At 36.3% G+C, this 14,237-nt stretch overlaps 1 protein-coding gene across 18 annotated transcripts in view; it reads left to right on the forward strand.

Moving 5' to 3' along the window:
* Positions 1–14,237, forward strand: part of LARP1B (La ribonucleoprotein 1B) — a 133,880-nt gene that overhangs the window by 35,217 nt on the left and 84,426 nt on the right. For 10 of the 18 annotated variants that reach the window (XR_011501907.1, XR_011501908.1, XM_044767250.2 and 7 more), the window contains exon 11: positions 1,699–2,064. The exons of 7 other annotated variants lie outside the window; for them this stretch is intronic. Coding sequence is in view for 9 of the 11 variants with exons in the window: in XM_044767250.2 (XP_044623185.2) it covers positions 1,699–2,064 (366 nt within the window). In the remaining 2 variants the exon portion in view is untranslated. Of the gene's footprint in view, positions 1–1,698; positions 2,065–11,207; positions 11,510–14,237 lie in introns of those variants that run through there. One more of the 18 variants, XM_070504742.1, reaches the window with a different exon arrangement.

Genomic DNA, 14,237 nt, shown 5'->3' on the forward strand with positions numbered 1-14,237 from the left:
CTCTTGTACCTACCGTCTCTATAACACGAGTGGGACCAATGATGTCTGCCTTCCCTGCCGCCTTTCTTTATATAGGTTCTAGATTGATATTTCCTCTAGTTTTGTTTATTATCAGTACAGTCTCACTTGTTTTCTACTTTCCAGAAAGTCATAAACATTTCTGATCTTTTGATAGTAATACTTGTTTTCATATTGATATGATTTATTCTTTTCTTACTGCTTATTGTTACTGCAAATAAGTATGCTCAGTCAAGTCATCTTCAACCACAGATCTCTTAATTAATTGTCTCTTACTCTCAAATTACAAAAAATTTTATGTTTGAAACAAATTTAAATATAACTGATGTAAAGTAAAAAATAAAAGGCTCTGTCCAGGGTTTACCATTATTAACAGCTTGGTGTTTATTCTAAGATTGTTTCCATGTACTTGCAGATGTGAATAACAAGACATATAGTTTTTGCTTTTAAATATATTCACAATGGGTTAAAACTTACTTCTTTTTTTAGTAAAAACATCATGGACAGCCTTCTATTTATTAGAATGTTAGCTCCATCAGGGCAGAGTTATTGTTTTATTTATTACTGTATACCCTTCCTAGAACAGTGCTTGCTCACAGTGAGGACCCAGATAGTTACTGAGTGAGTGAATGAATATAGATCTACATGAATAGGAGTTCTGAAAGAGGGGGATTGTTTTATTCTGGGCATAGGAGAGTTAGCACTTGCTGAAGGATAAGGAGAGATCAGAGGAAGGCTTGGGAAGATGACAGCGTTGAGAAATCTATTTCCTTGTGTTGAAAGTTTTGGAAATCTAGACTAGGTTAGATTTTAGAGGATCTAGGATCTAAAAGTTTGGACTTATGTCACCCAGTAGGAAGCTATTTTAAATTTTCCAGGGAGCGTAGAAATTCAATGATTAACATGAAAACTGGGCCACGTTGAATGGGGGTGAGGAGGGCCTGAGGATTAGCTAGGAAACTGTGGTATTAGTTTCCTAATGGTATTAATATAATTGTGAGGTAAAAAGTGTTCAGACTAGAGAAGATCATTGAATCTGGAAGTCAGAAGATCTTGCTTGTTCTGGTCCTGACTAATTCTGAAATTGTGGGCAAGTAGTATCACATCCCTAGGCCTTTTTTTCCCTCGTCCATAAAACAAGTTGGTGTGTTATGATGGATGAGCTAAGGACTATTCTAACTCTAAAGGAGTGTTTAGGGGCTGGCCCGGTGGCGCAGTGGTTAAGTGCGTATGTTCTGCTTTGGAGCCCCAGCGTTCACCCGTTTGGATCCCGGTTGCGGACATGGCACCGCGTGGCAAGCCATGCTGTGGTAGGTGTCCCACATGTAAAGTAGAGGAAGATGGGCGCGGATGTTAGCTCAGGGCCAGTCTTCCTCAGCAAAAAGAGGAGCATTGGCAGATGTTAGCTCGGGGCTAATCTTCCTTGGAAAAATTAAAAAATAAAGGAGTGTTTAATATAATCCTTCTTTTACTCAGCTTTGTGTTTTTCTTTAGTCTTAAACTTAGTGTTTAACACTTACTTTATTTTTATTGGGCCAGAATGATACTGGCTTGATTTTCTTTTATAATTTGCCTCCTAAACTGGTCATTGAGCATACAAGCTTGATATTACTTACGTGTAACATTAATTTTTAAAGTGATAGAAAAGTTTTTATACAAAATACCAGTTTCTTCCTTCAGGAATCGACATCTCTACCTGAAGAGGGAGCAAATCAACTGTATCCTCCAGATGAAGAAGAACAAGAAGAACTTGATTTTTTGTTTGATGAAGAGATGGAACACATAGAAGCACGAAAAAACACATTTACTGGTTGGTCTGATAATGATTCAGATTATGAAATTGATGACCAGGATTTAAACAAGATTTTGATTGTAACTCAGACACCACCTTACATGAGAAAACATCCTGGAGGAGATCCAACGGGCAACCATATGTCTCGGGCAAAAATTACATCTGAGCTTGCTAAAGTTATCAATGATGGCTTATATTATTATGAACAGGATCTATGGATGGAAGAAGATGAAAACAAACACACAGCCATAAAGGTAATTATTTCTGGACAACTCTTTCTGCTGATACTATGTTTTGATTGTGTGTTGTTGTTTATATTTTCCTAAACTTGAGGCTTTATTTCATGAATTTTTTTTGTGTGTGTGAGGAAGATCTGTTGCCAACCTTCTTCTTTTTGCTTGAGGAAAATTTGCCCTTAGCTGACATCTCTGCCAATCTTCCTCTATTTTATCTGTGGTGCCATCACAGTGTGGTTTCACGAGCTGTGCTAAGTCCATGCCTGGAATCTGAACCCGGAAATCCTGGGCCACCAAAGTGGAGTATGTGAACTTAACCACTATACCACTGGGTTGGCCCCATGAAATTTTGATTATAAATAAATTATATTTAATTTGAAAAATTCTCAGAAATATCTGATAGTCACAACCTGAGAGGTAATTTTATTTTATTAAAGTGACAATGAAATTGATACTTTAATTACAAAAAAATATTAGCACTCACTGACTAAAACCCTTGGCTTTTTCAGGTGAAAATAATAAGAAGCCCCTTTCTCATAAAAAGGAATAAAAACTGAAGCTATGGACAGGCTTACTCCTTACCCGGCTATAATCACTTCAGCTATATGAGCAGGGCTTTAGAGGCGGGGGTTACTGCTTTTGTTGCCCCATTTTGTCCTTCTTGCCTTAGTCTGTGGTGCGCGCGTGCCCTGTGGTAGTGGAACTGGTTGTGGACACGTATAGAAGGTTAAACTGGCTGATTGTCTCTCTTTGTCCAGTCATTACTATGGTGCTAGGGATGCTGTTTGAAACCTTGTTCCAATTTTTTATCTTCTTGCATTTCATCCCTATTGATACCTATTGCAGTTATTAGGGTAGAATATGAAAGCGCTAGAGTAGTCTACTGGCTGTCTTTATTCCTTTGATAGGAATTTTAATGATACAGGTAGGGATTAAAAGGGATCTTTCCTGTCATTAAATTGATTAGAAAACCCTAAAAGTTAAATATTTGATTTGGCGATAGAATAACGAGGGAAAAATTACATAACTATAATATGCCAAATAAGAAAGAGATCTTGGTCAGAAATAGTTATAGTTGTAGAAAGAAAAGCTGACCAACTAGTGGTTGGATAGAGGGGACAGGCTGTCCATGGAGGTTCACATCATCGACAAGAAGTGTGCTTTCCTTCTTGAGTCTTCATCTCTTTTCTTCCTGGAATTTCCATCACTGCTTTCACCCTCTTACCTTCTCTAGCTACTGCCTTTCTGGAGACCCTGCCTCGGGGTATGGTAGCTTTTATAAAGTTTCTTGATTGAAAGTCTTTCCTCTGGTAAATGTTGTTATTTTGTTTGTGGTGCTTAGGTTCTGTAAGTAATAGCTAACTTAAATCCTTTTTGGATCAGAAAGAGATGGAAATAAATTCAATTAATAATAGATTAAAATTGCACTCCCTACATTCCCAGTCCCTCTGACCTGCGTTGTTCTTCACCGTCTACCATTCTGTATATTGCACCCCTTTTCTGTTTTGATCACATGGATGTAAGATCTGTGAAAATAGGAATTTTGGTGTTATTTTGTGCACTACTGTATCTCCAGTACTAGAACAGTTCCTGGCACAAAGTAGTGCTCAATTCATATTTGTTAAAATGGAAAAATGAATTATGGATTAAACATTATGAACTAACCAAAGGAACCTAACCACTGTGTATGATATTGGTTCTGAGGGAAAATGTTTTCAGAGTTCCAAATAATGGAATTTCAAGCCACCATTTTGAGAAACATATGCTATTTGTAGGTGATTATTTGCTTTAACTAAAGGGTAGACAACAGTAATTAAAAACCATATATTGAGGTACTTAAAAACCAGCATCTGCCTTATTCATTAAATATTGGAGATAAATAATCTTGGCTATATGGCTGTAAACATTATGGGTCTATTCGTAAGTGTGTCTTATTTTAGCTTGGTCCATGTGTATGTTCCTATCACCTAGCTTATTCTCCTTGTTTCTAATTCTGTGTTCAACACGTAATTTCTGATTAGAATTGTTCTTTTCTTGTGGGTCTGCTTAAAGGGAGAGAAATCAATCACTTAATATATGTTTAATTGAACTCCTGCTATGTGCCAGACACTGTGCTAGGCATGAAATGGGAAGATCACAGTAGAGTTTCTACATGCCTGGTTCTTACAGATAATTGGGAGGACAGACATTAAAATAAACTCATAAGAAGTAGTTAATCACACATTATGGTAAATGTTCTAAAGAAAAGGGACAGGATGCTGTTGGATTGGATTGTCAGGGAGTGCCTGTGAGAAAGTCACAATTATGGTGAGCTCTGAAGTATGAGTAAGAATGAACCATGCAAAGAGCAGGTAAACCATTTTCTAGGAAGAGGGAACAGCAAGTGTCAGGGATCTGAGGTGGGAAAGAATTTGATGTGTTTAAGGAACTGAAAAAAAGTCAATTTGCTTATAGTGTTATATAAGAGGACAGATTGGAGATATAAGCAGGAGTCTGATCATACAGGGTTTTGTGGGCCACGTTAAGTAGATTGGAATTTAAAGTTCAAATGCAGTACCTTGAAGGGTTTTACACAGACAATGGGACATGGTCTAATTTTTATTTTTAAAAGATCACTCTGGTTACTAAGGCAGAGAATGGATTAGATGGGGACAAGAGTGGCAGAAGAAATCCAATTGGGAGGCTATTAAAGTATTCTAAGAGATGGATGTTGATAATTTAAGATATATTGGTGGTAGAGGAAATGTACCCATGAGAAGATCCAGATCTGAGCCCTGAGGAATGATCATTTAGAAGCTGTATGGGAAAGGGGTGGGTTGTGGAAGCAAAAAGCTGGCTTCAAGAGGAGAGAATAATCAGATGTGTTAGAAACTGGGAAGATTGAGTTAGACGTAAATAAAGAGAATGCTGAATTGATAGGGTAGTTTGGTCATTTCTGACTTTGCAAAAGGAGTTTGCTGGATCCAGAAGGTATGTTGAACTGCACCAAAGAGTGAGTATAGATAGGCTTTCTGTTTCTGGCATGTCCTTACTACTGAAGACAACTAAAGCAGGCAATTAATAGATGAGAAAACATCTCCTTAAAGTCCTTGAAGACCTGCAAGTTAAGTTATTCTCAGAATAAAACCACAGAGAAGTGAAGTATTGAAACCAGTTTTACCCTGGAGACTATTTTGGAATTTTGGGAGTATGAGGAGTTCTGCTTTGCAAAAGGCACCCAAAATATAGGGATAAAAGACACAAACCTAGGGTCCAGCTATAGTTGGGTATTCCAACAGGAGTCCTTTTCTCATTAAATTGGTACCCAAAAGAAATATACCCTCAGTGAAAGAGAACTTTGTCTCTCACCTGCTCCTCTTGGGGACTACAGAGAATATTTCCCTACTTGTGCTGAGCAGAATAAGGGGGAAAAAAATTGGATTAGAAGTTATAATCATGCAACCCAAATTCACATTGAGTGACTAAAGTAACCATTAGTTGTAAATTTAAAGTGATTGTGGCCTGTTAATTTCCCAGAAACCTAGCAGAAGCAAATGTAGCTCCTTTGTTAAGACATTCACCTTTGTCCTAGACTTCAAAGGATTTACTCAAATTATTTTATAAGGAAAGTGAGCAGCTCACAAAGTTGATAATCAAATAAGGAAATAAGGTACCACATGTGAGAATGAGCAAAAGCAACAGACAGCAAAACCATACCATGAAATAACTTAGATAGTAGAATTATTAACCAGAATATCAAGTAACTATGCTTACTATGTTTAAATAAATAAAAATATGTGTAGGGAAGAAGAAATTCTAAAGAATAACTTTCCTAGAACTTTTGGAAGTAAAGACAGTTAAGTTTGAAATTAAGAACTCAGTCAATTGAAGGGATTAATAGCAGATTAAATACAATTAGAGAATCAGTGAATTGGAAGACAGTTTATAAGAAACTATTCAGAAATCAGTACAGAGAGGCAAAGAGAGAGAATGTGTAAAAGAGGGTATAGACTGATATGCTAGACAGTCTTTGCTGTATTATTTGGTACATTTCAAACCAAGTTGTGTAATTTAACATCTAGTTGATTTTATTATAAAATAATAATTTTTTTCCCTAAAAAGTAAAAAGCAAGCAAGAAATGTGGAATATAGAGTGATAAACATGGTATAAGATAGACATTTAGTCAGTTCCAGAAGGAAAGGAGAGAGAAAATGGGGCAGAGTCAGTATTTTAAGAGGTAACAGCTAGGATCTTTTCTGAACTGAGGGAGAGATACCAGAGTAGAGCAGCCAGGGTAGAAAGGCAGATTACTTTGAAAGAAAGAAGAGTGATTGGACAGCTGACTTCCCACCAGTAACAGTTGAATGCAACAGATAATGGAATGATAGTGTTAATATACCAAGGGAAAATAACTATCAACCTGTAATTATATGCCTTGCAAAAATATTGTTCAAGTGGCCGGCCTGGTGGTGCAGCGGTTAAGTGCACATGTTCTGCTTCGGTGGCCCAGGGTTCTCCGGTTCAGATCCCGGGTGTGGACATGGCACCGCTTGGCAAGCCATGCTGTGGCAAGCATCCCACATATAAAGTAGAGGAAGATGGGCACAGATGCTTGCTCAGGGCCAGTCTTCCTCAAAAAAAAAAAAAAAAAAAAAAGAAAGGAAAAAAATATCGTTCAAGTAAAAGGGTGAAATATAACGAGAGAAATTGCAACCAGCAGAGCCTTATCAAAGGAAATTCAAAAGGTAGAGTAAAAGTGATTCCAGATGCCAAAGATACAGAAAGGACTGCAGAGCAAAGCAAGTGATAAATATGTGAATAAATCTAAATAAATATTAACTGTATAAAACAATAACTATATGTTACAGATTTAATATAACAACACAAACTGGGAGAGAACAATAAGTAAATAATATTTAAAGTTACTTTTGTGTTTGGAAAGAAGCTATTGATTAATTTTAGTTTTTAAGGTTTTCATGTTGCAGTTTGAAGAATACCTATTTAAAAATAAAATTACAGGAATAACCTTGAAACCAGGAGAAAGGAAAAATGTAAGACAAGAAAAAAGGGAAAGGGGGCTTCCAGCATAAAAATAAGGTGGTAGATTTGAATCCAAATATTTAAGTAGCCAAAATGGGTAAATATTGTGAGTGTATGTAAATACAGCCAGTTATTTACATGTAACACACCAAAAAAATAAGGAAACAAAAAGATTGAAAGGAAAAGATTGGAAAAATATATACCATAGAGTAGTAACCAACCAGAATCAATCTACAGATTTAATGTAATCCCTATCAATATCCTAAATGGCCTCTTTGCAGAAATTGACAAGCTGATCTGAAATTCATATAGCAATTCAGGGAACCTAGAATAGGCAAAACAATCTCAAAAAAGAACAAAGTTGAAGGATTCATACACAGTCCTTACATTAAGACACTGTTGGTACTAGATTAAGCGTAGATATACCGATCAATGGAAGAGAATTGACAGTCTGGAAATAAACCCATGTGTCTGTGGTCAACTGACTTTCGGCAAAAGTATCTAAAGCGTTCAATAGGGAAAGAATAGTCTTTTTCAACAAGTGGCCTTAGAGCAAGTGGGTATCCACATGTGAAAGAATAAGTTAGATGCCACCCTAACTCACCATGTACAAAATTAACTCAAAATGAGTATAAAACTCTTGCAAGAAAACAGTAGAAAATCTCTATGACTATGTGTTTGACAGTGATTTCTTACATGAATGACACCAGTAGCACAAGCAGCAAAAGAAAAGAAATAAATTCATCAAAAAATTTTAAATATTGTAGTGAGAAAGGATACAGTGAAGAAACTGAAAGGACAATAAAAAGACACCCACAATACCATTTCCATTAGCACCCCCAAAAATGAGATACTGAGGTATAAATCTAAGAAAATATATACAGGATCTATATGAGGAATACTATAACTCTGATGAAAGAAATCTAAGAAAAACAAAATAAATGAGAGATGTCCCATATTCATGAATAGGAAGACTCAATATTGTCTGTTCTCCCCAACTTGATCTATAGATAAAATGCAATTCCATTCAAGATTTCAGGAATTTATTTTGTGGATATTGACAAACTTATTCTAAAATTTATGTGGAGAGGCAAAAGACCCAGAATGACCAGTCAGTGTTGAAGGAGAAGAATAGAGGACTGATACTACCCAACTTCAAGAGTTGCTAAAAGCTACAGTGATCAAGACAGTGGTATTGGTGAAAGAACAGGCAAATAGATCAGTAGAGCCAAAGAGAACCTGGAAATAGGCCTCGAAAAACATAGTAAACTGATCTTTGACAAAAGAGCAAAGGCAATACAATGGACAAAATATAGTCTTCTCAGTAAATGGTGATGGAACAACTGGGCATCCACATGCAAAAAAAATCTAGAGACAAACCTTAAATCTTTTCACAAAAATTAACTCAAAATGGGGGCTGGCCCCGTGGCCGAGTGGTTAAGTTCATGCGCTCCGCTGCAGGCGGCCCAGTGTTTCGTTGGTTCGAATCCTGGGCGCGGACATGGCACTGCTCATCAGACCACGCTGAAGCAGCGTCTCACATGCCACAACTAGAAGGACCCACAACGAAGGATATACAACTATGTACTGGGGGGCTTTGGGGAGAAAAAGGAAAAAATAAAATCTTTAAAAAAAAAAAATTAACTCAAAATGGATCACAGATCCAAACGTAAAACACAAAACTATAAAACTCCTAGAAGATAACATAAGAGAAAATCTAGATGATCCTGGGTTTGCGATAACTTTTTAGATGTGACGCCAATAGTACAATCAATGAAGGAAAGAACTGATGTTGGATTTCATTAAAATGAAATGTTTCTGGGAGCTGGCCCCGTGGCCTATAAGTTAAGTTTGGCATCCTCCACTTCAGCAGCCTGGGTTCAGTTCCCTGCCATGGACCTATACCACTTGTCAGCGGCCATGCTGTGGTGGCAGCACACATACAAAGTAGAGGAAGATTGGCACAGATGTTAGCTCAGAGCAAATCTTCCTCAGTAAAAAAAAAAAAAGAAAAAGAAAAACTTCTGCTCAGCTAGTGACATCATTAAGAATGGGAAGAGAAGCCACCTAATGGCAGAAAGTATTAGCAAAAGACACATTTGATAAAGGACTATTATCCAAATTATACAAAGAACTCTTAAAACTCAACAATCTGAAAACAACCCAGTTAAAAAATGGGCCAAAGACCTGAATAAACATCTCACCAAAAAAGACATACGGATGGCAAATAAGTCTATGAAGAGATACTCTATATCATATGTCATCAGGGAAATGCAAATTAAAACAATGAGATACCATTACACCTTTTAGAAGACCAAAATCCAGAAGACTGACAAAACCAAATGCTGGTGAGGATGTGGAGTAACATGAGCTGTCATTCTTTGGTGATGGGAATGCAAAATGGTACAGCCACTTTGGAAGACAGTTTGGTAGTTTCTTACAAAGCTAGACATATTCTTAACATACAGTCACCCTCTTTGGTACTTACCCAAAGGAGCTGAAAACTTATGTCCACACAAAAATCTGCACATGAATGTTTACAGCAGCTTTATTCATAATTGCCAAAACTTGGAAGCAACCAAGATGTCCTTCAGTAGGTGAATGGATAAATAAACTGGTATGTCCAGACAATGGAATATTACACAGTGCTAAAAAGAAACAAGCGATCAAGCCACGAAAAGACATGGAGGAATCTTAAATGCGTATTACTAGGTGAAAGAATGCAATCTGAAAAGGCTCCATACTGTATGTATAATTCCAACTATTTGACATGCTGGAAAATAAAACTATGAAGACAGTAAAAAGATCAGTGATTGGGAGGTTGGGAGGAGAGGGAGGGATGAATAGGCAGAACAGAGGATTTTTAGGGCAGTGAAGCTATTCTGTATGATAGTATAATAATGGAAGCATGTCATTATACATATATCAAAACCTGTGGGATGTACAATACTAAGAATGAGACCTATGTAAACTATGGACTTTGGTGATAATAATGTGTCAGTGTAGGTTCCTCAGTTGTAACAAATGTAACATTTGGTTCAGGATGTTGATAGTGGGGAGGCTGTGTCTGTGGGAGGGTATAGGGTATATGGGAACTCTGCACTTTTCACATAATTTTGCCATGAAGATAAAACTACTCTAAAAAGTCTACTAACCAAAAACAAAAAGGAGAAAATATTTGTAAATTACATATTTAATAAAGGACTTGTATTTATAATATATAAAGAACTCTTTATTATTACAACTCAATAATAAAAATATGAATAACCTGGTTATAAAATAAGCAAAGAATCTGAATAGATATTTCTCCAGAGAAGATATACAAATGGCTATTAAGCCCATGGAAAGTTGGTTGACATCATTAGCCACCAGGGAAGTGAAAAACCAAAATTGCAATGAGATATCACCCCATACTTACTAGAATGACTGTAATCAAAAAGATGCACTCACAATTATTGTCAATGATGGGCAGAAATAGGAATCCTCATAGACTTCTCATGAGAATGTAAAATGATCAGACTGCTTTCCAAAGCAGTCTGGCAGTTCTCAAAAGTTTAAACAGAGTTATCATATGACCCTGGAATTCCACTCTTAACTATATACACAAGAGAAATGACAAATTATGTCCACACGAAAACTTGTACACAAATGTTCATTGCAGCATTATGAAAGTGGAGAGAACTCAAATGTTCATGAACTGATGAATGGATACATAAAAGGTGGTATAACCATACAATGAAGTATTATTTGGCAGTAGAAAGAAATGAATTTCCTGATAGATGTTCAACATGAAAACATTGTACTAAGTAAAAGAAGCCAGTAATAAAGTACCACATATTGTATGATTCTGTTTATATGAAATGTCCAGAACAGAAAAAAAATTAGATTGGTAGTTGCCTGGGGTGGAAGTTGGGAGGAAATAGAGTGTGGCTGCTAATGGATGCTGAGCTTCTTTTTATTGTGATGAAAATGTAATATTGATTGTGATGATGGTTGCAAAACTATGCTAAAAACAATTGAATTGTACACTGGGGTTGATTGTACCATATATGATTTATATCTTAATAAAGCTGTTTTGTTTTTTTTTTTTTGAGGAAGATTAGCCCTGAGCTAACTGCTGCCAATCCTCCTCTTTTTGCAGAGGAAGACTGGCCCTGAGCTAACATCCAAGCCCATCTTCCTCTACTTTTTTTTATATATGGGACGCCTACCACAGCGTGGCTTTTGCCAAGTAGTGCCATGTCTGCACCCAGGATCCCAACCAGCGAACCCCGGGCCACTGAGAAGTGGAACATGCAAACCTAACAGCTGCACCACCGGGCTGGCTCTAATAACGCTCTTTTTAAAAAAATAACAAGGGAAAGGAAAGACATCCAGTGTACATGGATTGGAAGTCAATACTACCCAATGTGATCTGCAGATTTAGTGTAATCCCTATCAAAATTCCAATGGCATTTTTCACAGACATAGGAAAAGCAATACTAAAATTCATATGGAATCTCAGGGGACCCTGAAGTACCAAAGCAATCTTTAAAAAGAAGAATAAAGTTGAGCCAGCCCTGCTGGCCTAATGGTTAAAGTCCGGTGTGCTCCACTTTGATGTTCTGGGTTTGGTTCCCAGGTGCAGAACCATACCACTCGTCTGTCAGTAGCCATGCTATGGCAGTGGGTCACAGAGAAGAACTAGAAGGATCTACAACTAGAATATACAACTATGTATTGGGGCTTTGGGGAGGGAAAAAAAAGAGAGAGGAAGATTGGCAACAGATGTTAGCTCAGGGCGAATCTTTCTCAGTTAAAAAAAAAAAATTGGAAATCTCACGCTTCTGATTACAAAACTATAGCAATCCAAACAATGTAGTACTGGTATAAAGACAGATATAGACAAATGGAATAGATTAGAGAGCCCAGAAGTAAACCCTTGAGTTGACTATACAGTCAAGTGATTTTCAAGATGGGTGCCAAGACCACTCCTTGGGGAAGGGACAATCTCAACAAATGGTTTTGGGGACACTGGATATTCATATGAAAAAGAATAAAGTTGGACCATTACCTTAACACCATATGTAAAAATATTTAATTAAAGATTACTTAAACCTAAGATCTAAAACTGTAAAACTCCTAGAAGAAAACATAGGGGTGAAGCTTCATGATGTTTGATTTGGCAGTGGTTTCTTGGATATGACACCAATAGCACAGATAATAAACAAAAATAGACAAATTGGAATTCATGAAAATGAAAAACTTCTGTGTATTAAACACAACAGTGAAAAGGCATCCTACAGAATAGGGTAAAATATTTTCATATCTTATAAGAGGTTAATATTCTCAAATATATAAATAAATCCAACAACAACAACAAAAGCTCAGTTTAGAAAATGGGCAAAGGAGTCCAGTAGACATTTCTCCAAAGATGATGCACAAATGGCCAATAAGCACCTGAAAATATGCTCGACATCACTCATTAGAGACATGCAAATCAAAATCACAATGAGATAGCACCTCAGACTCATTGAGATTCCTACTTTCAAAATAAAAATCAAAACCCAATAAATAACAGTTGTTGGAGAGGATGTGGAGAAAACAAGGAACCTTGTGGGTTGTTGGTGGGAACATAAAATGGTATAGCTGCTATAGAAAACAGTATAGCAGTTCCTTAAAAAACTAAGGAGTCCATCATGAGATGACTGGATAAATAAAATGTGTATACGTACAATGGAATATTATTCAGTCTTAAAAAAGAAGGAAATCTGTCACATGCTACAACATTGATGGTCTTTGAGGACATGCTACGTAAGCAAGTCACAAAGACATACTGTATGATTCCGCTTATATGAGTTAATAAAATAGTCAAATTCATAGAAACAAATTAGAACCGTGCTTGCTGGGGGTAAGGGGGAAATGGGGAGTTGTTTCAGGGGTATAGAATTTCAGTTTTGCTAAATAAAAAAAATTATGGATGTCTCCACAATACTCTGAATATATATTACACTGCAGAACTATACACTTAAAGATGGTAAATTTTAAGTATTTTTAACACCAATTAAAAATAAAAATTATAAAGAAAACCCAGCTACTTACAAAATAAATAAGCCAAAAGAAGCTCTTGTACATTTATTAATATCAGACAGAATAGACTTTCAAAGTAGAGTTGAAGACACTGAAAGAATTCCTGGTGCTAATGTCCTCTTGTAATGATTAGAAGTGAAGAAATCCATCAGAAAAGTATAATTTAAAATTTAACGTACTTAGTATAAAATCTTCCAACATGTGAAGCAAAAATTGATAGAACAAATCCAGTCATAGTGAGTTATTTAATTTACCCCCTAAGTAAATTAAGTAAAGGAAGACTCAAACATTAAAAATATAATAATTTGAGTAACAACTCTTTACCTAACAACTGCAGAGTACATGTTCTTTTTGGGCATATCTAGTAGTTTGACCTACAGTGGTTTGTAAAGCAAATTTCAAAGCACTGATAGTACATAAAACACATTATTAGTGGAATTACTAGTGTTTAGTAATAAACAAATGTTAAAGAGCAAAATAATAGACTTTTCTCCCCATCCTCAATACCAATGGTAGGAATGGCTCAAATGGAGATTTACCAATCAACAATGTTTTAAAAATAAGGGTGATAAAAAGATAAAATATTAAAATTCTGTATGTTTTAGAATAAAGGTATACTTTAAATAACTCACCAAAGAGGAAATCATAGTGAAAATTAGAAAATCTAAGTGGAATGATAACTGAGTTTGAGGTGCACCTAAAGAGATAGGCTTAAAGGCAAGTATTAGAGAAAATGCTTGAAATTAATAAGCCAAGCACCCATATTTCTTTGCTGTATAAAATCTGCCCCGCCCCAGATCTCAAAGGCTTAAAGAAAGAATTTCTCACATTGTTTCACAGTGGCTGTGGCTTGGCTGTTGCAGCTGTGTGTGTTTGGCTCTGTTCTGGGTGTTTTCTCATTTTTGGGATTTATGCTGAGAGAGCAGCCCCTATCAGCACTTGCTCATTCATTCACACAGTAGAGGGGATGAACAACAGGCTGAGCTAAAGTGTATAATTGTATTCAGAATTGCTGCTTAGATGTTCTTTACGTAAACGTTTGCTCACATTCTATTGGCTAAAGCAAATCATATGGCTAAGCCTATGGGCTGGGGATGTATAT

Source organism: Equus asinus, chromosome 3, assembly GCF_041296235.1.
Source record: "Equus asinus isolate D_3611 breed Donkey chromosome 3, EquAss-T2T_v2, whole genome shotgun sequence".
Taxonomy (NCBI): Eukaryota; Metazoa; Chordata; class Mammalia; order Perissodactyla; family Equidae; genus Equus; species Equus asinus.